Source organism: Gymnoscopelus microlampas (genome assembly GCF_963454915.1).
Source record: "Gymnoscopelus microlampas genome assembly, chromosome: 16".
In the NCBI taxonomy this organism is placed as follows: Eukaryota; Metazoa; Chordata; class Actinopteri; order Myctophiformes; family Myctophidae; genus Gymnoscopelus; species Gymnoscopelus microlampas.
In genome coordinates, this window is record NC_139953.1 from 17,290,957 (window position 1) to 17,316,062 (window position 25,106).

The 25,106-nt window shown below is 41.6% G+C and overlaps 3 protein-coding genes across 4 annotated transcripts; 1 reads left to right on the forward strand and 2 right to left on the reverse strand.

The window, feature by feature from the left end:
• Window positions 1-1,386: 1,386 nt before the first annotated feature.
• LOC311062665 (uncharacterized protein) lies at window positions 1,387-8,775 on the reverse strand. 2 transcript variants are annotated; one of them, XR_014602524.1, is made up of 11 exons: window positions 8,568-8,775; window positions 8,006-8,067; window positions 7,811-7,906; window positions 7,331-7,414; window positions 7,099-7,191; window positions 6,583-6,803; window positions 6,098-6,291; window positions 5,450-5,532; window positions 3,349-5,294; window positions 2,192-2,981; window positions 1,387-2,032 (listed from the first exon to the last, which is right to left on the reverse strand). XR_014602524.1 is itself a non-coding variant. In XM_084081872.1 (10 exons), the coding sequence occupies exons 1-10, from the start codon at window positions 8,647-8,649 to the stop codon at window positions 2,858-2,860; spliced, it is 2,985 nt and encodes a 994-aa protein (XP_083937998.1). In that variant the 5' UTR covers window positions 8,650-8,775; the 3' UTR covers window positions 1,387-2,857. The 2 variants fall into 2 exon arrangements, 1 of the variants encoding a protein (XP_083937998.1); XM_084081872.1 differs by having other exon boundaries at window positions 1,387-2,981.
• Window positions 8,776-10,915: 2,140 nt separating this feature from the next.
• prkrip1 (PRKR interacting protein 1) lies at window positions 10,916-12,502 on the reverse strand. Its single transcript, XM_084081868.1, has one exon. The coding sequence runs from the start codon at window positions 12,441-12,443 to the stop codon at window positions 11,874-11,876; it is 570 nt and encodes a 189-aa protein (XP_083937994.1). The 5' UTR covers window positions 12,444-12,502; the 3' UTR covers window positions 10,916-11,873.
• Window positions 12,503-13,910: 1,408 nt separating this feature from the next.
• On the forward strand, window positions 13,911-21,108 carry LOC311063179 (glutaredoxin-related protein 5, mitochondrial-like). The gene is made up of 2 exons (XM_084082457.1): window positions 13,911-14,371; window positions 17,900-21,108. The coding sequence occupies exons 1-2, from the start codon at window positions 14,056-14,058 to the stop codon at window positions 18,070-18,072; spliced, it is 489 nt and encodes a 162-aa protein (XP_083938583.1). The 5' UTR covers window positions 13,911-14,055; the 3' UTR covers window positions 18,073-21,108.
• Window positions 21,109-25,106: the final 3,998 nt, after the last annotated feature.

Here is a 25,106-nt window from a genome sequence, read left to right on the forward strand (position 1 = left end):
ATTTTAGATTTTAGATATATCCATTATTGTATACTTTGGCTATTCAAAATTAGCAGATATACAAGCTCATAGCATGGCACCAAGTGCCGCGCTATGAGCTTGTAGATCTGCTATTTTTGAAAAATCATGAAACTTTGTGCAAATCTTTGAATATATATTTGTTAAAGCGAACATTTGTAACTCAAAATCTTTGCTTCTGGGAGTCCCTGGAACAAAATGATTTGAGATGGGGGGCCGCGACCAAATACATATAATTTTGGGGGTCCTTGACCAGGCCCCCAGAGCCTTGGTAGAACATTGAAGCGGCCGTCACCTGGTGGTCAATCTGAGAATGCAAAAAAAGTTTGTGCGCCTGCTCAGAACTCTATGGACACGCCTTTTCGACTCAGTATTGGTACTTCCGGCAGACAGATTCTATTAGACCCAATTTTAAACTTCCAGCAGTCTTCCGGGTGCTTCAAACACCAGTGAGCAACTTTCATAGAAATGAATAGCTGGGGCTGGGGCAATCCGCCCTCTAGTTTTTATTATAATTCTATGTCCTGAAAAAGGTTGAGAACCACTGCTATTATAGCAACATACGGTTTTCAGAAAACTGTTTAAAAGACATTTGTAGATGCGTTCCCAGATTGAATGGGTTAAGTCCCTGCGCTGCACGCACTTTGAACCCTGGCCTCTCACTCACTCTCGCTTTGCACAGCCCTGATAGAGCAGCTATGGTGGGCTGCACGCTCTGTGCTCTGTGTGGTTGGCTGACAGCCCCAGGGCTTCCATGGGACTGGCTGCGGCTAACCCGATCCAGAGACCAGTGACAATAGAGGCAGAGCTGATGCCAGCCCTGAGGGGGAGAGCAGGAAGATTCTATTGCTGTGTAAGACTTTACATAGTGATAATAATAATGTATTTTCTTGTTGTCCTGCCCTGGCATTATCCATGACTGCTGTACAGGTCGATCTCGTGTAAGACCGGCCAAACTCCAGGTTGTCCTCCTGGCTATGTGCGGGGGTGGAGATGGTCATGAAAGGATATCGATGTGTGTGTTGTTGACCCATCGGTTGAGCTCCAAGCAAATAGCACCAGTTCATTTAAGAGATTCTCTGAATTTCTACAGCTGTGTGTGTGTGTGTGTGTGTGTGTGTGTGTGTGTGTGTGTGTGTGTGTGTGTGTGTGTGTGTGTGTGTGTGTGTGTGTGTGTGTGTGTGTGTGTGTGTGTGTGTGTGTGTGTGTGTGTGTGTGTGTGTGTGTGTGTGTGTGTGGTGGAAAATGTGGACATGGCTCTCGGCCCACAGTAAACACAGACTGGTCAACATCAATTCTGAACTCTTATGTAACTGCATACTTTCAGTAAATAGTTGCTATATTTCACTCTTTATATTTTATTGCACATGCATTTAAAAACAATCACGAAAAAGGAACCTGAGATAATGGTACTGAAATAAGATGGCAAAACAGCGCAATACTGTAGTCTGAAAGGTGCATTAACAACTTTAGCCAGTTTATACTTTGGTGTATGATGGTGTTGCGTGTCACACATAGCTCATCTACAGGCTCACAACGCATTACGTCGCAGCCCGTTGTGAGCTTGTAGATGTACTATTTTCTGAAGTTTTTTTTTTCTTTTGAGGAATTTCACCTTTTAATGACATGCCAGAAAGTGACATGCTAGGTTGAAAGTGGTTAATTGATCACAGCCAGCTTGATGTCACCCTGCTAACACTGATACTAATTACCTGACAGCTCGAATTGAATTCTCACAGCAAAGGTAACCCAACCTCTGTTAGACATGCAGCAAGCTGCCCTTGGTACAAAACTGTTGGTTGTGCAGCAATGCCACCTTGTGGCCGCAATGTTTTTAGAAGGCAGTTTCAAAACAAGCAGACTGAGACATTACAGAAACAATGGACAAAAGCACAGGCTATTGCTACAGTATGCATTCAGTCTGTCAGCTCGATAAGTTGTGATAAGCACTAATTTTTGCCACATAATTGCACAACACTTATTGGGATCCAGGTCGGGTCAAATGCATTTTATCCTTACTTCAAATAATAATTTGAAACAATTCATCTAATTTGGCAAAAAGAATCACATAAACGTAACTATTTAGTGGCACAAATACAAGATGATCTCAACCAAGGAGCATGGGTACGGTATATTATTAAGGAGAGTACAGTGGGGTGGACTGTTTTTCAACGTGGGTTCCGGGGACCCTCCAGGGGTCCAAATTAACCCTTAAGGGGACTCCAACAGTGTACAAATGGAACCAAACGTCACCATAAGGATGGAGAAGTTAACAATGAACAGTTTACAGTGTATATTGGGGTCCCAGAGATGGGAACAAATAATAATTTGGTCGTCACTCCTTTGAGATATTTGTCACTGTATATTTGCACATACGGTGAGATGAGTCCTCTGTATTTAACCAATGTTATATAACAGGACCAGTGGGTGTTACAGGGCAGTGCCCAGAGAGCAGTCAGGGGTTAAGTGTTTAGTTTTTGTTATCTCATTAGTTTTAGTTAACTATAACCAGAATGGCTGATATATCGGTCACTATTTGACTCTTTTGACAACATTGGTATCGTCAATTATGCAGCCGATGTGTCCAGATCTTTTTGCACTTTCAACCAGCCGTCCCTATTTTGGCCATGCCATTATAGGTGAGCATTGCCAAAAGTTTTCAATTTTAAATTGCACATCTACAAGATTACAACGCATTGGGAACTTTGACACGCAACCCAGTGAACCAGGGACCGTCTGTTTCCCATGCAGCCTCTCTGTACCCATTCAGCTATGGCCACCCACTCAAAAGGGCTGTCCGTGGCCTAATAGGGGTCTTTGAAATTGAAAAGGTTGAGAATCACTGCATTAGAGGTAAGATGAAGTAGCAATACAGTAGAATCCACAGAGTGATGATTATCTCCAGCTCTGATGGGGTTACGTCACAAGATGCTGCTGAAGATTGATGAGTCATATCTCTCTCACTGTAGGAAAGTAGATCAAACAAAGGTTTAGGATTGAGGCAAAAACTAAGGAATATCACCTCAATATGACAAACATAGGTTCAGTATTGGGCCCATTTTTTAAATTTTGTATATAAATGACACTGTTGGATGAATCAGAGCTTATATTGTTTGGTAATCGCACAATAAACATCCCTGCATAGGTGATGATTGATAAAACAAGTTCATGGGTGTGACATTAGACCACAACTTTGTTTGGAAACCTCATGTACTGTAAGGCATGTTGAAGAAAGGACCATTTTGTTTTGTTTAAGAGCATTGTAATTATAAGTAAGGCAAGGCACATACTACAATCATATCATAATCATTCAATCATTAGATAACCTACCTGTCCTTCTCCATCAGGTAGATATGTTTCTCACTCTCCTCTTGACCCTTGTCCTTCATCATTGCATTCACCTCGTCAAAATCCTTTGTATTCATGAGTCCATTGCTTTCCTCTACTTTGTCTTCATCTCCAGAATCATGGCGTAATTCGTGGTCTTTTGCACCAGCCACAGCCTCTCTCCTATTCTCTGTCGTGACCTCAGTCACCTCTCTGACCCCACAGTCAACTTCAACAGTAGAGATTTCCTGGCCTTCCGCTGTGAATTTGACTGAATTCACAACAGCGATGTCTTCCACACACTTTATCGTCCTTGTAACAGCTCTTATCTCCTTTCTTTGCTTTCCCATCTCGCGTTGCCCCACTAGTCCTTCCTCCTCCCCTCCTCCCTTGAAATTTCTCTCATGTTCCTCTTCTTCAATCTCTACTTTTGTTTTCTCCTTCACATGCTCCGAATTTCCAAAAGCCCTGGCCTCTGTCTCTTCTCTGACCTCTTTCTCCAGTGCTTCATCTCCTGAATGCTCTGGGTACCGCTTCTCTGCCTCACTTCTCTCCGCCTCCCTCTCATCACAGCTGTCCATAGGGCGGTCGCCTACCGTGACTGACCTCACAGCCACACCCGGGCCGTCTCTGAACTCTGCAACCCCTTTTGTCCTTTGCACGCTCCCCTGCCTGACATCACTCTCGTCCGCTTCCTCCCCTGCCTCGATCCCCAAAAACGCAGCCTGTGTCCCGCCATCCAGTTCTTTACGCTCCGAGCTCCTCACACCATTATTTCTCTCCTCATCATCATTATCGTCCTCTTCCGTTTCTTTTTCACGGTTCATATATGTCGCAATTTCCTCCCCATCTGAGTTTTCTGGATGGAAAACTCTGTTCTTTTTACTACCATCTCCCTCATCTCCATCTGCCACTTCCTCCCCGTCCTGACAGCTTGCCTCCCCTTCCTCCCTGACAAATCTAATATTTTCTCTGTCCTCCTGCCTCTCATCTTCCTCCTCCTCATAATCCTCATCATTATGTTCCCTCACATACAGAGCTCTCTCCTTGAATTCCTCTTCACTTCTGGCTTCATACTCTGACTCTTCCTCCTCATCTCTATCATTTACGGTCTCTCTGAGCCCGGTGTCCTCTGTTATTTCCTGCTGTAATTTGGGGAAAGTACCTCTATTTTTCTTCTCATTCCTCTTCTCCCGATCCATAGGCTCGTCTCTGTCCCTAGGCTGGCTCTGCAGGTCATTATGCTGTGTCAGTGAGCTGCTCTCCTGATATGGGGTGTGACAGTGTTCAGATCCCTTCCCCGATATGTTCAGAAGTTTTGGTTTCCCCCTCCTCATTTGTGCTCTTGTTCCCATCTCAGCCCTCGTTCCTTGTCTGTCATGTTCGTGAGAGGATTGGCAGACGTCCTTGTTCAGTTCCAGGATGTAGCTAAAGGCATCCTCCTCATCCGAGTCCAGGGTTGACAGGTTGTACATCCCTTCCTCGGAGCTCTGAGAGAAGTCGTCCATGCACAGCTTACAGGAGACCTCCGTGGCTTTCTCCATCCACGACCAGACGTCCTGGTCGACAATGTTTATGTCAAGTCGTAACGGGCTGTTTGGATGTGTGGCACTTGTAGGGTTCTTCTGTTTTGATCGCGGTGTGGGCACACTGCCCATGGTTGGTTCCATGCTGCTTTGGGGCTTATACGATGAAACGATGCTTTTAGTATTGGACAGGTTGGAGGTGTGTTGCATGTTCAGGTGAATGGAGCCGGCATTCGGCTGCCGTGGAGAACCACTTCCCCATCGCTTCCACAGCAACTGCTCGTTTGTGTTCTCCAGGCCCTCCAGCAGGGCTTGGGCTTCTGGGTGCTGGGCAAGAGACTCTCCAATGCAGATCGACTCAGCTGATGTGAAACCCGGGATCTCAGGGATGTTTATGCTTGTTTCAATGCCTGATGGGTACTCCTGTATATAGAGTGTAGTATATTAGTATATCAGTATAATGAATCTTTTTTCTTTTTCTTTCAGAGTTAACAGAGGACTTCGGAATAATTAAAGTTTTGTTATTTTTTTATATTTATGAATGCAATGGTCTGTCTTATTATAGGAAACCTGTTCACCTCATCAACCCCTGCATAATGCTCGAGGAACATGGACACGTATGTAATGATGGACCGCTCTTCTGGTGAACTGCATATTACATCTGCAGAATGAATGATTCACACATTAGGGCAACAGACAACGACAGTACTGTTACATTTACGCAGAGCACGCCCCTAACTACTCAAAACTTTATAAATTGACCTGCACATGAGTTCCATGCACATCCGAGCAGGACTTATTAAGTTATTTTATATGTCTTGTTTTATCAAATACAGGTAAAATAGGTAAAATAGATACAGGCAAAATAGAAAATGAGACACTTGGGTGTTGGATTTGGATTTTTGTTATGATAAAAACAGCACTCTAAATTGACTATTTATTGTCACACAGACATTTCCGGCAATATTTCTCTGCTTATGCATTTGGCAACTGTACCCAGGCCATGGGTAATTATAGATCTATAGAGATTATGCAGGTCTATCCCAGCAGGGGGAGCCACTATCACACAATGTGAGTTAAGTAAAAATATATAAATGATGAAATTATATCTTTGAGACACACTAGTGCAATCAGTGAGTTCCATGCACATCAGATTGTGACTTATTTGATATTTTGGAGAATATAACACATAATACAATAATCAGCAGTGTTTTAAGATGTTCTACCTTCAGGGTCCAGAAGAGGGGGTATGCCCAGATTGTGCTGGGCAATCATAAAGGCTCTGTGAACATTCTCCCTGGGCTCTTTGGTCAGGCTGTCTCTTAGGTCCACCAGGGCAGGGTCTATCGACTTTATCATGGCAAGGAAGGCCAAGCCACTCATCCAACTCTTGCCAAAGTCATACACCTCCACGCCGAACCTGGAAGAAGTAGTCCGACACAAGCAAAACAAAGACCAAAGTGAGCTTTAAAATACCAATGAATATACCTATATATGTATTTGAATATACATTGAAATACCTGTGAAATGTTTTTTTTTTCACACTTATGTCCAATTCATGCATGCAACATTGCATCATTTTTGGGGTGCAGCACCATCTTACAATGAAGTATACATCGGGCGTTATAACCCTTTATCTCGTAGCCAGGTTGTTGACAAAGACAATACAACCATGTGCTTAACCAGCTTTTCCCTTTATTTTTCAACTCACTTTGATGTGCATGTTTGAACCCAGTGCAGAAGTGTCTTGATAGCTTTCCCATGGTACTTTGGCGCCCTGGCAGCCTTTCTGCCTTTGGTTGGCAGGGTGCTACTGGAGTAGCTGATGATGTCATTGTACTGGGGTGAAAGGTCACTGAGGGAGCTGCTTGTGGATAAGGAGGTGAGGCTGGAGGAGAAACGCTTCTGGACACCCCCTGTCATTCCCTTTATCTGTGGGGCAGAAAAACAAAGTGTTAATGGTAGATCTCTGTGTGTGTGTGTGTGTGTGTGTGTGTGTGTGTGTGTGTGTGTGTGTGTGTGTGTGTGTGTGTGTGTGTGTGTGTGTGTGTGTGTGTGTGTGTGTGTAAGAGAGAGATAGAGGGAGAGGGAGAGTAAGAGACAGCTAAGATGAGTAATAGAGCAAGGGAGGAGAGCAAAAGATGGATGAAAAAATGCAGGAAGAGGTGTGGATAAAAGTGAAAGTGGGTCAGAGATGGAGGGCTAGATACAGAGACAGACATCTAACCTGGAAAAATAGGATAATGTTCCACATGAGGTCAAGAACAACAGAAGGAACCCCGTCAGCGATACCTGAGGCATCAATGCCAAGCAGCTTCACCTGAAAACAAGCCAGTAAGGAGAGATTAGTACTTGTTGGCTTGTCTGGAAAGTAAAACAAAAACATAAAGGACAAAATATATCAGAAGAGTGTCTCTGTGACTGCTATTGTCACAGAGAATGAATGCTAATACACCCACATGTCTGTCGTCCAGGAACGCCAGGGCCTTGGAAATGTTGTTAAGTCTGAAAATGTGGTGAGACGATGGCCTGAACCTGTATAGCTACAAGGACAAATCACACTAGAAACTTTACTTATTGATATAGTCTATAATAATTACCATATCTTCAGTAATACTTCTTGATTAACGACATCATTTATGTTTTACCAATTCAAAGATATGTATTTTTTTTGCTAACAGAATACAGCTGGGGTTTATATGCAAGACATTTTGTCAGCTTAAATGGCCACAAACTAATTTCATAATGATTGCAAAATAATTCATTAATCTTTAACGTGGCAACATGACTCTGTACAATCAGACCAGTTAACTGGTTAAATGAACATAGCCTGAAGACGTTAGAGCTCTACGTTTTCACCTGTGACTGATTGATGGCATAGAAATTGCACTAATTTAGATTTAGATCACTCCTAGCTTTCTCTGTAGCTTGGATCTTACCAGTTTGTATCCAGATAGTTCCTCCAGTAATGCCATAAGTACTCTCCCATCCTGAATATCTGTGAACAGGTCCTGTACTTCGATTGGAGGGTCACACTGTAAAATGATGAATCAAATACCTTACTTTTTTTACATTGTTTGTAATTTGCAGTGCAATGCAAATTAATGCAGTGCAATGGGTTTAATTTGCCTTACTCTCTGCAGAAAGACATTCATCCACTTTGTGAAAGTTCTCTTCTGTACGACTTCCCTTTCACCTTGAGTAAAAAAGAGACATGGCCTTGTGAAACACTCGTTGCATTGTAAAGCCCAGGACAATAACACTACTTTCAGATGTAGCTCACAGTAACTGTATTTGTGGCAAGCATTGCAAGCAGGTAAGAACAGGACTCTGTCACAGCCTGGGGTGATAGAAGTACAACTGTATCTGCTTCTAGAGCAATGCCGATTGGGAAGGTATTTTACTATGAAATTAACTAAGTTGTCTTCTTGGCCCATGAACAAAACAATATTATGAGGTGCTGTGTCTGGTTCATCAACATACTGAAAGATAGTTGGTGATTGGGCAATCAGCTGCCACAATGCCAACAGGAATTGACTGGAAAATGAAAATATGAAAAAGGTAGCACCCTACCTTTTACAGAGCAAAAGAACAGTCTTTCTGTCCCAAGCAGACAGAAAGACAATCTCCCAGTGTCAATTAAAAATACTGTAGCATCAGAGCTGAAGTGTTTATATTCCTGTTAATGCACTGTACCTTGAGACCACTTTGCTTGTTGATGATCACTGACCATTGATTCCTCCTGTCCATCCCAGCTGGCCTTCTCCTGCATTGCCATGGTTAACACTTTAAATGTAGGGAGTGGTCAATGTCCACGACACTTCACCACCGCTTCTGTCCATGGAAAGTCTATGAAACAAGAACCATTCTAAGATCAGTGCAGTAGTAATCCCAGGTACATCCAGGTTCATGCACAGCAGGAAATGGCAAAGTGAGGGAGTGTGGTTCCTGCCTGTACATGCTGGGACCTCCTCCTCCTGACCCAGCACCCCGCCCCCTCCTGACATAGCATCAACTTATCTTGTATCATGGTGGTAGGTTGAAGTTGGCAGCAGCCTGGCATTACATGAGATATGGTTTTTCTGTGGGGTGACCCTGCATATTATCAGTGGTTCTCAAACCTTTTCATGTCAAGGACCCCCAAATTGTATTTGGCCCACAGACCCCCATCTCAAAATATTCTGTTCCAGGGACCCCCAGAAGCAAAGATTTGAGTTAAAAATGTTTGCTTTCAAAATATATATTCGAAGTTTTGCACTAATGTATAACATTTTTCAAAAATAGCAGATTTACAAACTCATAGCTCTATGAGCTTGTATATCTGCTATTTATAAATAGCCAAAGTATAAAATAATGGTTTAAGTGGTTACACAGATGTGTTCCATAGCTGGCTTTAACTTTTTTTTAATGAATAAAATGTAATTCTGTCCAATCTGTATGGTATTTTGTCTCCCTGCTCTTCTATTGAGACATTCCGATCGTGTCAAAGGCCATGTCTCACGTAGACACAGGATCTGACATGAATTTTGACCTGATGGTCAAGATTCATGTGTCCCTCGAGCAAGCAGGCCTGCTCTATTAGCTCAATGGTAAGAATTTCAGCACTTGCGCAGGAAACCGGGTTCAAATCCGGGGTAGAAGAGGAAAGTTACATAGTTCTGCTTTAAGACCAGCTTGTCATCTAATACAAAAAATGAAACAGGGGGAACCTGTTTCATTATACAGTGTGTGTATGTGTATATACACATACAAACATCCCACCCAGTTTGTGTGTGGCGTGCGTGTTGTGTCCTATCACCACAAAACATTGATGCATAGACGTCAGTAGCTGTTAATCTGTAGTCATTAAACATAATTATAATTGTTATGGAGTGCACCTTTAATCATGTGTCGAGGAATTCCGGTTCAATCAAGACATTGCAGCAAACAGAGTCGGAGACACTTGCGTTTTTCTAAGATAGTATTTTATTACATATTTCACTGCCGATAAAGACCACCAGACCATATACGTACATAGATAGCAGGTAGCTTGTGTCTTCATAATAAATACCAGGCCAGGCTGGCCAGCATGAAGTGGCGCCTTGATTCTATAATATTCAGATTGTCTGCACATGTATCATAAAACCAAGGATGAATGACACCTTCGCATGCACATACTAGGCAGTTAGTCTGGTACACACAATTGGAAAGACAGTAAGGTTAACAGTGAATACAATACATTATACCACATGACAGGACACCTCTTTCAATTGAGGAAACAATCCAATCCTATACCCAAGAAAAATATCAACAAAACATGCATTTGTTTGGGGGAGGAGGATACTATGACCTGCATGATGTGTTAAATATCGAGTTATAAAAACAGTATGGCAGCTAAAATGTCACCCAGAAATTCTCCTGCTCTCCTTTGAATGTTTAACAGAGAAGATTCATTTTAAATGAGGTAGGTCTATAGAACATGGGATTTTATAGTGAGTCAATCGCTTTCTTCTTTGACTATAACTATATACTGTATATCCAGGATAGGAAAGAGAATGAACATTGGGTAATGACAGGGGATGCGGTGGTTACTGGAACTGGTTACCAGCCACCTGCGTGAGTGATGAGACAGGTAACCATGCCCAGGCTGATTAAAACTCGATTTATACTTTGTCGTACGACGGTGTCATGTGCCGAGTTTACAATGCATCACACGCAAGAGCAAAGATTGGTTAATTTGTCCAAAAAAAAAATGGTGTGCCTGTAATGCAAGTTGGTTTGTTTTGCACAATGATCCAATACACTCAGTTTTACCAAGTTCAATCATTTAAAATATATATAATTTTATTTACATAACTTTTTAATTCAAAAAGATTGTGGTAAGACTTGGTAATAACATTGGATCCTTAAAGTGCAACATCTTTATTTAGTAGTATATACTGTACTTGGGTCTACTGAATGGATCTTAATTGGCATATTCAAGGCTGTTTTGAAAGGAAAATCCTCATAGGAATGTGACAATTGACAGTGTTTGACAGGAAGAGCTTACCCTGGTCCAAACAATATCTGGCTGCCAAGTATTGCTTTACCTGCTTAAAGAAAGGCTGATGGTTATAGAATGAGACCATCGCCTCCGTGGAAAGCAGGGGGTCTCTTTGTCACAGAGAACTTGTTCAAAGAACATCGCACGTAAACCTCCTGGGCCTCCAGAAGTTACGCCTTTTCATTCCTTGAGTTTCTCTTTGCAACCTTGTTGGGCCACGCAAGCAAATCCTCTTGGCAAGGGGCAGTTTCACAAGGTTGCAATGAACAGCATTAAAATGATTCTGGATTATATTAAAACAATATGCTGACTTGCATTCATCATCTGACAGTCATCATCAAAACAAGAGGGAATTTAGAAATTTGAAAGGAATAAACTTAAATGAATTTTCTGGTAATTTTATTAAAATATTTGGTAAAAATAAAAAATAAAAATTATGTATAACAAGTAAATGTACCTGGGCAAATACAAATTCACAAAACTGTTGACCACAAGTTTTAACAAATTCCTTTACAGATTCAGATACCCCTGGAGAATACTGCACAATCTTTAAGTTGATTTGAAAGGTTTGTTGCTAAGGACAGAATACAGAAAAACTAATGACAAAATACCCCTGCCCCCTCCTTCTGACATAATGGACTCAGTCTGGTCACAGAATGACTATTTTTATCTATATTATCTAAATGCACTTATGTTTTTTTTTGTACTGGATTGATGGCACTAAAATAATTCCATTGCTAATAAATCCATCCAAGACATAACATGTGATTGTTACATTAAGCACGTCATATTTCCATGCCTAAATCAAATTACAGTCCAAAGACTTTTCCCTTCTTCTGAATGAGTTCTTCAGGTCATGTCTTTCTGAGCACAGAGCTCAGTTTTGCTTGTACACAAAATGTTCACATCTCTGCATCCGCTGACTCTCGCCTCTGAAAGTAAAACCACCCTTCAAGGTTCACAGAAACACGTTTAGTCGGTCACTTCCTCCCCATGATGAAGCTAGGAGCCTCAGCATCATCATCAGCCTCTCTTTCGTCCTCCTCTTCACTGCTGGCCGACTCCTTCTTCTCTGGGTCCTCCTCATCATCATCATCCTGCTTGGCTTTCTTAGCCATCAGCTTCTTCTGTTTGAGTTTGTCCCTCTTCTTTCTCTTCTTCGCCGTCCTCTCGTCTGCCGCCATCTTATTCGCGTCCACCTTGTCGAGGTAGTCCTCGTCCTTTTTCTGCTTCTCTGACATCTTGTCCAGGAAGTCTTGTCTCTGGTACTCTCTTCGCCGAAGGTGCCGATAGACGTGGAACTCCCCGCTGCCGGCGCCGGCGCTTGAGCCCATCACGTCCCGCACGAACTCCGGAGGGGCGCGCGGGTTCCAGTCTTTCGGTCGGTCCGGGATGGGAGCGAGTTTATCGGGGTTGCGCATTAATCTCTCTAACTTCAAACGTTGCTCCTCTGCAGGAGTTTTGGCGATGATCAAAGGCTGAGTCTCTTTCCCCCCTGCTTTTCCACCTGCTTTTCCAGCGTCCCCATTTTTCTCGCTGGGCGCCGCCATGTTTCAAAACACAGTCTTCTTCTTCTGCTTTGTTTGTGTACCAGCGTCATGCAGAGGATTAAATAAATAAAAGTCGACTTCCGGTTAGCGAGCTTCAAAGTAAGGCGCACAAGACTGATTCATTGATTGAATACTTTATTATTCATTTATTTGTGTATTTATTTCAGATAACGAAAAGCAACATAAATCATATTAGGAATATATATATATTTAAAAAATCATGGAAGTGGACAATCTTTGCAGACCACTTTGCATGGATTTCATACTTTTTAAATTGTACTACTTAACATGATGTTAAGTTTTCACATCTTACTCATTTACTTGTTCAAGTATAAAAAGTGGTGTTTTTCTTCCAAATAGTAGAACTAGTATGGTGTGAATGCCTGGGTTTTCATTTTCTAACAGACTGGCGTTCAGCTCATAGACTGTAAAGCTTCAGCTGCGTCAAAATATGACGTTGACCTGGCTGGTGAATTATTCATACGTTCGGTTGTTCGTGAATTATCGGTCCGTGACCCTGAAACACTCGTGTATATTTGTTTAATGTATAACTTAGCATCTAACTATTTTGAAGGTTATAACATTTATGTCACCAATAATTTTGTAATGAAATGATATTATATATTTATTTATTGTGTAACCCTCATGATTGACGTGTCTATCAGCCAATGAGCGGGGGACTTGCGTTCCCGTTGGGCGTTCCTAACCTTGCGTCAGCAGGCTTTCCGCAGTACCTGTGGAAAGCCTGGTTCCTATTTTGAATTAACTTGTGTGATCCGGTCTAAAGCCTTGCCTACTGTATCCGGTAATGTACACGTTCATTTGCATGCACGCACCGTTTCCGTATCCGCTCTAGTACCCAGACCAGATCAGCAACTTGCTACGCGTCGCGAATTGATCCCAGCCTAGGCGTTCTAGTCAATGTTGCCATGTCCGCTTATCACAAGCGACTTTGGGCTTGTTTTTCTGGAAAGTTTCTTGTAAATATTGGTAGTTGCGGGTAGCTTGTTTCTAAAATGTAGTTGCTTATTTTGGGTTTGTTTCCTAATTGTCGTTTAAACTAGTGGTTCTCAAACATTTTCATGTCAAGGACCCCCAAATTAATCTGTATTTGTCCACGGACCCCCCATCTAAAAATAGTTTGTGTCAGGGCGGACCGCCGTACCAGATTTATGTAAATATATTTTTTGAAAATAGCCAATGTATCCACCTGTTTCCATAGAGGTATAATATAGCCTGTTTCCTAGGCTTTTCACTGTGTTCCACTTCCTGTCTTTTGATCCAATGAAATCCAATGAAACCGGTCAGATGACTAATGATATCCAATGAAATCCGACAGGAAGTGGAAAACACAAGCCTAGGAAACAGGTGGATATGTTTAAAGGGCGAAGGGCTCCCTTCTTTTGGGCTTGTTTTGATAGACATGGTTGCGTATTTCTCTCACGCAATCTGGCAACACTAGATCTGGTCGCTTCCATTTGGCTGTTTGTGTGTGTGTGTTGTCATCGTGTATGTGAGTGTGGTTTACAAGTTTAACCTATAGACACTAGTCTCAGTCAACCCGCACCTCATCTCTCTACATTTATTTAGATCCGATCAGCTGAAGAAGACCATGAACAGCATACTGAGGTCAGCTGCAAGGTGTTTGCGGGCCGGCGGCGTGGCAGCCGTGCGTCAACACAGGCACACCGACGGGCATGTCTTGTCTCTGGCCTCGGCCCCTGTCCGGCCCCTGTGCGCCGCTACGGGGGACATCCTGAAGGACCTTGGGCAGATGGTGAAGAAGGACAAGGTGGTGGTGTTCATGAAGGGGACGCCGGCACAGCCCATGTGTGGCTTCAGCAACGCGGTGGTCCAGATCCTCAGGATGCACGGAGTGGACGATTACTCTGCGTACAACGTGTTGGAGGACCAGGACCTCAGACAAGGTCAGTCAGTCACTCAGTCTGTTTTTAAACGTGACAGCAACAAGTAATCTAGTCCTGGAACATGACTGTCATATATCATGACAGTCATGGATGAACTTCAACCTGGTGTTTGCACTTTCTCCATTGACGGCCCGTACATCTACATAAACGTTCAGATTTCAAATATAAAGTGCTTACCCCATGGCCACGGATGTTACAATTATAACCGTTCCCTCAGAAGTACCCGTATCTTCCGTATTGTTCAATTAAAAAGCATTTTAATACGATTATTAGTTAGATAATGATGTATCAGAGTGCAATACACCTCCCAACCGATAGGGTCGCATGGTTGAAAGCGTATGACGAAAATACGGAGGAAATTGCCACCGATCGGATTAAAATGCTTTTTATTGAACAATACGGAAGATACGGGTACTTCTGAGGGCCTGTATATAATTGTAACATCCGTGGCCATGGATAAGCACTTTATACTTGAAATATGAACGTTTATGTAAATTTACAGGCCAAAATGGGACGGTGCAAACACCAGGTTGAAGTTTATCCACAGTCATGTTTCAGGGCTACAAGTAATCATACATTTAAACTTCGTGTGAAGCCACACCGTTGTACGATGGAGTGTATTAAAGGCTTAAGACAGTTTTCTCCACAGTTTCAGTTCAGTTCAGTTGGAATGTATACAATCAGTTGGTTAGTTTTCCTTATTTGGGTCAAATGCCACATTTAAACAGATATTTTAACAGTCTTTTAAGGTTACAGGTCTTTTTTTCCGTCTTTTTTTAAGGTCAGATATTGTCTGGCTTCCCAAACATTTATCAGCCTTGTGCAGCAGGACCAACAGCAGGGTGTGGTACTTTAAGCCAAACGTTAGACTACACTTGATTCTACTGGGCTGGCATGACATCCAGGTTATTTATTGTATTTGACCAGTGGTGGAAAAAGTACTCACATTTTTCACTTAAGTAAAAGTATCAATACTGCAATGTAGAAATACTCTTTACAAAATTACAAGTAAAAGTCCGTAAACAAAAGTATTGGTACCAAATGTAGAAAGTACTCATTATGCAGAAGGTCCTATTTCACAAGTTTTCAAATGTATACAATTATTTTTAAAATGTGAGCTTGTAGATCGGCTATTTCCAAATGGCCAAAATGTATACAGGGCTGATTTGATTTAAATTATGTTTTAAATGTTTTGTAATAATAATCAAAATCTACAAAGTAACTAGTAACTCAAGTTTTCAAATAATTGTAGTGGAGTAAAAAATACAATATTTGCCTCTGAGATGTAGTGGAGTAGAAGTAAAAGTACTGAACATTGGAAAGACTCCAGTAAAGTAAAAAATACCTCAACATTGTACTTAAGTACAGTACTTGAGTAATTGTACTTAGTTACTCTCCACCACTGTATTTGACCATGATAGTAGTGAGCCTTTACTTGTACACACATAGCAGGGTATGTTTGCTGAGTTGTAGGAACAAGGAACTGGTTTCTTTCAGACCATTGCATCACATCACATCTGAACAGTAGAATTTATTGTCGTTTGGAGGAAGCCTCATCTTGTAGCAGCAGGAACATAACAATACTAACTTCATAAGTGCTGAGCAGTAGAAGTTCTTGAATGTGAAAGCTGCATTTTAATGAGTAATATAAAACAAACCGAAGTGTCAAGACATTGACAAAATATATTTTCAATGTGTCTTTCAACATAGTAATGGAACATTTAACTTTTAATTATATGATAAAATCTAAGAAGTTGTACTCACTCGCTGTTTATTTTTTTATTTTTTTTTATTATAATTTTTATCCCACGATTTTGTAACCCATATGTTTTCACCCAGTGCCAATTGCCTATGTAATCCTGGGCGCTACTCTCCCTCTGCCAGCCTAGGGAGAGCCCAAGCTGAAGCTCATGCCTCCTTCAATGCATGAGGAGCAAGCAGGCCGCTTCTTATCACCCGACAGGGGGGAGGTTCCCTGGTTAGACATAGCGCGTGGAAGGAACACGTTATTCCAACCAGTTCCTTTCCCCTCCATCAGGCGCCCTGGCTGACCAGGGGGAGGCAGTATAGTGACCAGGATTACTGCATGTTTTTGTGAGGGTATTAACTACCCTAGGAGACACGGGGAGAACATGCAAACTCCATACAGAAAGGCCCTTTCACCAACCCCACCTAGGGTATGGGCACTGATGACGCGGAGGAGAGAACACGCCCCCAGCGCCCACAGCGTCCCCGGCGGGAATTGAACCCAGGACCTTCTAGCTGTGAGGCGACAGCGCTACCGACTGCGCCACCGTGCCTCCACTCGCTGTTTATTTGATATCACTGTAACTAGGGATGGGACGATATGAAAATTACATGTCACGATTATTGTGGCAAAAATAATTGCTATTAACAATATTGCGAGAATATGCTTAGAAATGAAAATGCCACTCTTGTTAACTTAACCACGTTAACGTTGAACGTTCGTCAAAAATAACCGATCTACAAGCTTGTAGATCTACTATTTTTGGAAATTGTACTGAATTTGCACATCAACAAAAGCTAATTCATCGTAGTGTACGATGGAGGACAATTTCACAATCTTAAAATCTCTGCTATACGATTATTGTGATTATTGTGAGCGTTTTTTATCACGATAATAACGATTATCGTCCCATCCCTAACTGTAACTTTATGAGACAAGTTAAATCCTGGCAAAGCATTGTGAGCAACAGTTTAGATTCAAACGGACACTGCAATATGACAAAGCACACTGCCAATGTTACAGTACAGCATTGTCATTTTGGATGAATTCCTGGTAGCCTGTGTAAGGAACTGCACATGAGAAGAGACAGACTGGAATGTGTTCCTCAAGCACAGAAGTAAATGTCAACAGATTTATCATCAAGACATTAGAAATATCTGGGTAAATCTTTGATAATCATCACTCAGAATTTAATCAGTGTTGTTTAATGCACATTTTCTAGTGATAATTTAATTACATACACAAATATCACTTTTTCAGTGCATTATTGATTATAAGCCTAGAATGAGCTACTCTGCTGAGTCTGCTACACTTACACAGTTGCGCTAAAATCATGGAGAGATTTGTTCAATGTTCATTATGGGTGTTTTTGGCTTTATTGGGGAAATTCAAATACCCATAAATACTACATCTATCTTCGTTGGATCAAATTAATCCCATGTCTGATATCAGTACCGGTCAGTTTTTTTGGAGTTTGATCTAGGGCGGTCACAATCATGACATTTTAGTTGAGTTTAATTGTCACACAAATAAGCAATGTTTTTGGCATTGAACATTCGAACATATACATAAAAACTACATTTCTGTTTGGCTTTTAGGCTTTGTAAACAAAAATTGCACAGGACAAATATGACAAATAACTTAAAAACATACAATAGGACGGACATATTTAACATGGAAACGATTATAACAATATCAAATAATTGGGATTAGCCGATTATGTCATAATTGTGACAGGCCTAGACTAGTCTGAACTATGTCAACGTTTCTATCTGCTGCAGGCGTCAAGGACTTTTCCAACTGGCCAACGATCCCCCAGGTGTACTTCGATGGCGAGTTTGTGGGAGGCTGTGACATCCTGCTCCAGATGCACCAGAACGGCGATCTGGTCGATGAGCTACGGAAACTGGGCATCAGCTCTGCGCTGATGGACTCAGAGAAAGAGGCAAAGTAGACGGCCAGAGATGACAAACCAAAAAGGCAGGGCTGGACAAAGACTAAATTCCTTTCCGTACCCCCCCCCCCTCCCCCCTCCACCCCCACGCACGTGACAAGAGTGCATATCTGAGAGGAATGAATACAATAGGTATAAGCAGTAATGGTCAAGTAGTACCCACATTAACAGATTTGGAGCTTTTACAATTTTCCCAAACGATTACACAGATCCACTTCCTTCCAAGATCGTCACATACAAAAGTGCCTAGGAGATGCGAATTTGAGATTTGTTACACTAGAAGTGGTAGCTTTGTGTCTCTGGCTTACAAAACATCCCCTATAAACTAGGTATCCACCAGCAACTGGGGGCGGGGGGGGGGGGGGATAGGAGTGGACAGTTTCATCACGAGTGATCAAGGGTCGATCAGTTCAAACGTAGGATGGTGGGGATTTAAAAGCACTGTTACCCTTTGATCATCCCTTAAAGACCTATCCAGTAAAGGGGATGCATTTTGTAATGCCTTCCTCTTCCTGACCTCAATAACTGACACAAACGGTGATGGTACTGTTCACTTGCCTTATTTGTTGTTTCTTTGTATCCCAAGCCATGCCCGGCTCTAAGATGAAACCACCCTCAGGTGAGACCTGGATGTTTAGTATCACATCCGAACATACACTGCCTGTATCCCTGCTAAGAAGGAAGAATGAAACACCAGAGCAGAACTAAGGGTATAAGCCAGTATAAATAGGTCACTTTCTCCCCATAATAACGGGAGTTGGTGCAAGTTGACCATTCATATGGTGGAAACGGGTACATGTCAAGGACAGAGTGTGGCGGACCATGTTTTGTAAAGGCACTCGTTTACCTTTTGATCACACCTAATTGTGACACTTGCACATTATCAGCATATGGATGGTCAATATTAAAGTAAGCTTTTTAAACTAATTGTGGAGAGAGTCTGAACATTAGATTTGGCAGAGTTGTAATGTTTGCTCTATAATGCGTCTGGCTGCTTGGGAAAATATTTTCAACTGCTACACTCGTGCTTCCTCTCATGTCTAGTGTTGTCTACTGTTTTCAGATAATGGGCTCTATGCACAGCAGCCATATTGGAAAGCAATAGAGCACCGAAGTCTGACATAATTTACGCATCCTACCTGGGTCGCGGACCCCCCCCCCCCATTCTGAATTCATAGACGTATTTAATATTGTCAAATAAGAACTGTGTGCCAAAAATAAACAAATTACGCCAGCGGTTTGACTCTTATGGATATGAAGCATCAACTGACGGTGAGAAAACGCTATCCGCCTAATTAGTTACATTTTCACCAGAAACGGACTGTATGAAATATGAGTGACTGACTATCATAAACGATACAGATCCATCTCCCTGACAATATCGCCGAGACAGTTTGTTTATTTTTGGACCACAATTCTTGAGACGATTCTAAGATGACCCAATGTTATTCTCCATAGAAAAATTACGACCCAGGGGATGAACGAGTGACATCAGGACTTCTGTACTCTATTGGGCCTCTTCCTTACTTCCTTCACAGGTGTTAACAATTCTACTAATGAAGGCTCTGTACGTTCCTTTAGTGTAGCACAGTGGTTCTCAAACTTTTAATTCCAAGCACCCCCATAACTCTGAGAGTGTACAAATAGAACCAAATGGAACCTTACGGGTCCATTTGGTTCCATTAGTACACACAGTTATACACCCGTAAACCATTTGTACATTCTCAGTTACAATACACACCCGTAAGGGGCCATTTAGAACCCCTCAAGGAACCATGAGGGTCCCTGGACCCCAATTATACCCACTGGTGTAGTAGTCTTTCCAGTGAGCCAACATGCACAATATCAGCACCCTGATTCTGTTTGACCAGACTGGAACACAACCTCAATTAGTATAATTGGTAAGACCAGTGAAGGAAGTAAGGAAGAAGCCCAATTTATTTTTCAATATAGCTGCTGTGCATAGAGCCTATTCACATACACGCACTGTTAACCCGCTGAAACGCAACAATACACTTCTTTATTACCTCCTCTCCATGTATGCCTGAAGATCACTGACAGTGTATACGGATAGACATCAGATTAAGCTTATGTTTGCTATGTCTGACTAGGTCTGCGGTATTTGTTATTTTGTACGAAAAGGAAGGGAGGTTATGTTATTTTGTGACTGAGCCTAAGATCAAGCCTGGTAAACCCTCCCTCCAGAATCTCATTTCCATTTGTTTTCTGGAGTGAGTCTGGCCTGATCGCCCATTCTGCAATATTGGCTGTGGGCTGGACTTGGGCGGGAGTAATACCGTTGACTGACAACCCTTTCAGCCAATGATCGTTTTTCCCCTTCAGCCAATCAGCAGTTCATTTTTACCACCTCCAGACTATGTGACGCAACGGGACTTTTGAGACGGCCATGCCCAAAATAGGTTGCCTTATTGGGATACATGCGTGTCACTCCCAGCCCCTGCCGGTTCTCTAAATTTATATTTTTAAATAGGCTCTGTCATGATTAATTGACCACATATATGAAGTTAAACAACTAAATTCTATCCAAACGATATCTTAATAGTACATTCCGTGCCTCAAAAAATAAGTTTGAGACCGTTTTAAAAACGAAAGTAAGAAGTCAAGGCACTCGGACAACAACAATGGCTGCCGTTCGTCTTTTGTCAGCTGCACTCAGGCTGCACTCGGCTTCATTCGGGCTCACTCGAACTCGCCAACTATCACAGAACGATGTGCGACGACGCTGATAGGCTCGTCAGTTTGGCGTACACAGCCAATATTGCAGAATGGGCGTTCAGGCCAGACTCACTCCTGAAATCAAATGGAAATGAGATTTCCGGAGGGAGGGTTTACCAGGCTACCTAAGATCCTCCCTGATCACTATCAATCATATTCTCTTCTGCATAACACTCATCTAAACAATACCAATGTAGTACACTGTAAGATATTGTACATTGAAAGAATATTGTTTTAAATGTATTTTAGATGGATGTAAACTGTCAAGCAATAAAATATTTTGTGGCAAGCAGCCAGATATTTTGGAGTTTGCAGTGTGAAATCTGACATGGTCTTTTCTGTATGTGATATAGGCCTAACCTATGCAAATCCACACATGTATAATCACAAACATTTCTCATTAGAGGCAAGTAAGCAAACATTTTTTATTGAGGTACATTTTAGTTATTTTTGTTCTTTGTATTTATATTGACTCCTGTGTGAGATTTGAACCTCTAACCATCGGTTTATAAACCCGCCTTTTTGTTTGAGCCATGAAGGCATGGAAGATCTACTGTAACCCAAAAATGTGACCTGTTTAGAGTCTAGATGGAGTGCGGAAATGTTCCTTAGCATTTTTGAATCCCAAACCTTCGTACTTCAAAGCTCTGTCTTTTCATTTGTGCCACGAAGACATGGAAGATGGATGTGGCAACCAAATACTTAGCCTTTTAGAGTTAAGATGGAGTGCGGAAATGTTCCGTATCCGCTTTGAACCCCCATCTGTCCGTCTGTGCCACAATGATATGAAGATGCATGTGAGAACCAAATACTTGACCTTATAGAGTTCAGATGACCTTTTAGAGTTTAGTTGGAGCGGGGAAATGTTCCTTAGCAGTTTCGAACACTAAACCCTTGGATTATAAAAACCTGTCACATGGCTTGTGCTACAAAGGCATGGAAGATATGTGAGAACCAAATACTTAACCTTTTAGAGTTTAGTTTATAAACCTGTCATTTTGAAATTTGCAGTGTGACATCTGACATGGTCTTTTCTGTATGTGACATAGGCCTATAACCTTTGCAAATCCACACGTTTATAATCACTAACATTTCTCATTTCTATTTTGGGACCTATAGGTCACTGTGGTCTCATGTTAAGTAGCCGTTCCAGTTCTGGCTGGTTTTGTTTGGATGCTCAAGTTTAATCTGCTTCAAACTGTTGGTGCGTCACTCCCTTCTGCAGTTCTCATTGTCCAAAATGGATTAAAAAAAATCTCATTTTAAATAGCTCAGTATTGCGGGTAATCCATAGTCTGCAAACGGGATGAGGCAGCATTTGTGATTAGAGTGAATAATCTACTTTTGGTACATAATACACAGGTTTCCCTACAGTTTGGTCATCCTAGGTCTTGTGGTCTAGAGCAGATATGCTCAGGACAGAGTGCAAAACTGTAATGTGTCCCGGAGTAACCTTCGCTTAGCACCTCCGTAGGAACTAATTTGGATGGTAAAATCGGTATGTCATACCCATTTCACATACAATGGAGGAGTCATGGACCCAATGTAATTACATTTGAATTAAATTAGGTCCATGACTTCTCCAGAAGGCTCCACAGTGAATTTGAGCATCCCAGAATTGGTTGGCACTCAGATAGTTCATCTTGGCACTCATCACACCTGTTGGGCCTATTACACGAAAGGATTAAATAATTAAATAAGCCTGGATTTAAGTCAAATCCAGGTTTGACAAAGTCTGGTCCGTACAGCCTGGGCCCTATTCCTCGAATTCCTCAAAAGGAGCGACTTTGTCGAGCCAGGCTGTGGCGAGCCAGGATAATGAAGCCAGGCTTCACGTAATTCTATAAAAGACCATGAAAGTCAATAGCAGAATCCTTGAACTTGACCAATCATGGAGCCCAAAACCAGAGCGGCGTTCTTCTCTGTGGCTGTATAGCAGCAATTCACTCTCCGTCTAAATTCTCAAAGGTGGGTGAAGTATTACATTCTCAATTAATCATTACATTCTCAATTGCATGCTGCATGCTAGCATGGCACATGAGTCAGGAGTACAAACCATGGCTCAAATGATAAATCAGGGGTTCATAATCGGAATATTGTGGGTTCAAAACTCCCGAAGAACATTTTTCACTTTCCATCTAAATTGTGAAAGGTGAGTTAACTATTACATTCTCGATTGCTTCTTCCATGCTAGCATGGCTAAAATGATAAATCAGGGGTTTAGAATCTGAAGGTTCTGGGTTCAAAAATCTCAAAGAGCATTTTTCACTTTCCATCTAAATTGTGAAAGGTGAGTTAAACTATTACATTCCCGATTACATCTCCTATGTGGATGTTTCGGTAGTGACACAATGGTGAAAAAAAAGGACCAAAGGACCAAAAAAAGTCACTACAAAGTACTACCAATCAACTCTAAATTGCCTGAAACGTACTCCTAACAGGTTTTTGGGGGGACGATTTTGGCCTCCACACAGTGATTTTTTCGGATTTAACTTTCGTTTCGGTAGTGACACAATGGTGAAATGTACTAAGTCCAGAGCTCGATGAATGTTAGGGACCAAAAAAATCGTCACTTCAAAGTACTACCAATCAACTCTAAATTGCCTGAAACGTACTCCTAACAGGTTTTCGGGGGGACGATTTTGGCCTCCACACTTAGTGATTTTTTCGGATTTAACTTTAGTTTCGGTAGTGACCAACTTTCATTTCGATAGTGACCCAATGTACTAGGCGTAAGTATGTAGTTGTAAGCCTGCCTTTAAATGTCCATTGCCGCATTGACAATGCATTGGGCGCTTAAAGTTGAATATCTCCCAAACTACAAATGATTTCAAAGAAAAAATCTCAAGCATGCATGTCCACAGTAAGGTGGAGCACAATTGATATGAATGGAGTTTCTAGGTGAAAGTTTTTTTTTGAGGTCCCAAAATCTTCCATCGACCTCCATTATAAATCTCTGAACTTTTAAAGGAGTACTATTCTAAAACAATGAAACATTTCAAAGATCCCTTTTCAGGCAAAAATGTCCATATTAGGATGAACATTTTAAAGTTTGAATGGGGTTTCTATTCTATATATGACATTTTGAATCTTTACAGTCAGTTCACCTTCTTTTGGGTCTTGAGTCGAACCAATTACTCCCGCGGAGACATCAAATTTCTCTTTTGGGCCTTGAGTCTTCGGGCTCAAGGCTCAAACGAGAAATTTGATGTGTCCGCGGGAGTAATTGGTTCGACTCAAGACTCTTTTGGGTCTTGAGTCTTGGGGGGGAAAAAAAGTGCCCCAGTTAGTTTTGAACCGGGAACCTTCTGGTTACAAGTCCTGCATCTAAACCACTGCACCACAGAGGTTCTTACCTGTTCTGTTGACTTGCATGTAATTTTCTGAAAGATTATATAAAGGTAAAAGCCCCAGGTAAAAGTTAGAAAGATGTCCTTGCGGGATTTGAACTCAGGTTCTTCAGTGTGCAAGGCCTGAATCTTAACCACTGCTCCACCATGGTACACACTTTCTATGGTCTCTTGCACGCACTTCAGTGAAAGATCAGATAAAGGTGCAAGAGTCGAATACCTGTCCTGGATGGATTTGAACTTGTAACCTCCTGGTTGCAAGTCCTGTATCTAAACCACTGCACCACAGAGGTTCTGACTTGTTCTGTTAACTTAGCCTGCCAAAGTTTGTACCCTTTTCCCTTTAAATATCCATTGCCATCGACAATGCATGAGGCGCTTAAAGTTAAATATCTCCAAAACTACAAATGATTTCAAAATAAAAAATCTCAAGCATGCATGTCCACAGTAAGGTGGATTTTTTGAACTGTGAATGGAGTTTCTAGGTGAAAGTGTTTTTTTGAGGTCCCAAAACCTTCCATCCGCCTCCATTCTAAATCTCTGAACTTTTAAAGGAGTACAATTCTAAAACTATGCAACATTTCAAAGATTCCTTTTCAGGCAAACATGTCCACAGTAAGACGAACATTTTAAAGTATGAATGAGGTTACTAGGCATAAGTATGTAGTTGTAAGCCTGCCTTTAAATGTCCATTGCCGCATCGACAATGAATGGGGCGCTTAAAGTTAAATATCTCCAAAACTACAAATGATTTCAAAATAAAAAATCTCAAGCATGCATGTCCACAGTAAGGTGGATTTTTTGAACTGTGAATGGAGTTTCTAGGTGAAAGTGTTTTTTTGAGGTCCCTTAATCCTAACCCTAACCTTCCATCCGCCTCCATTCTAAATCTCTGAACTTTTAAAGGAGTACAATTCTAAAACTATGCAACATTTCAAAGATTCCTTT

Bases quoted from the DNA above. Each gene is read 5' to 3' on its own strand.
- LOC311062665 (XM_084081872.1), bottom strand. From the start codon at position 8,649: ATGGCAATGCAGGAGAAGGCCAGCTGGGATGGACAGGAGGAATCAATG. The intron at 7,415-7,810 runs GTAAGATCCAAG...TTGTCCTTGTAG, and splicing joins AACTATCTGGATACAAACTG to CTATACAGGTTCAGGCCATC. The intron at 5,533-6,097 runs GTAGAACATCTT...TTCATTCTGCAG, and splicing joins CCCTCTTCTGGACCCTGAAG to ATGTAATATGCAGTTCACCA.
- LOC311063179 (XM_084082457.1), top strand. From the start codon at position 14,056: ATGAACAGCATACTGAGGTCAGCTGCAAGGTGTTTGCGGGCCGGCGGC. The intron at 14,372-17,899 runs GTCAGTCAGTCA...TATCTGCTGCAG, and splicing joins GGACCAGGACCTCAGACAAG to GCGTCAAGGACTTTTCCAAC.
- prkrip1 (XM_084081868.1), bottom strand. From the start codon at position 12,443: ATGGCGGCGCCCAGCGAGAAAAATGGGGACGCTGGAAAAGCAGGTGGA.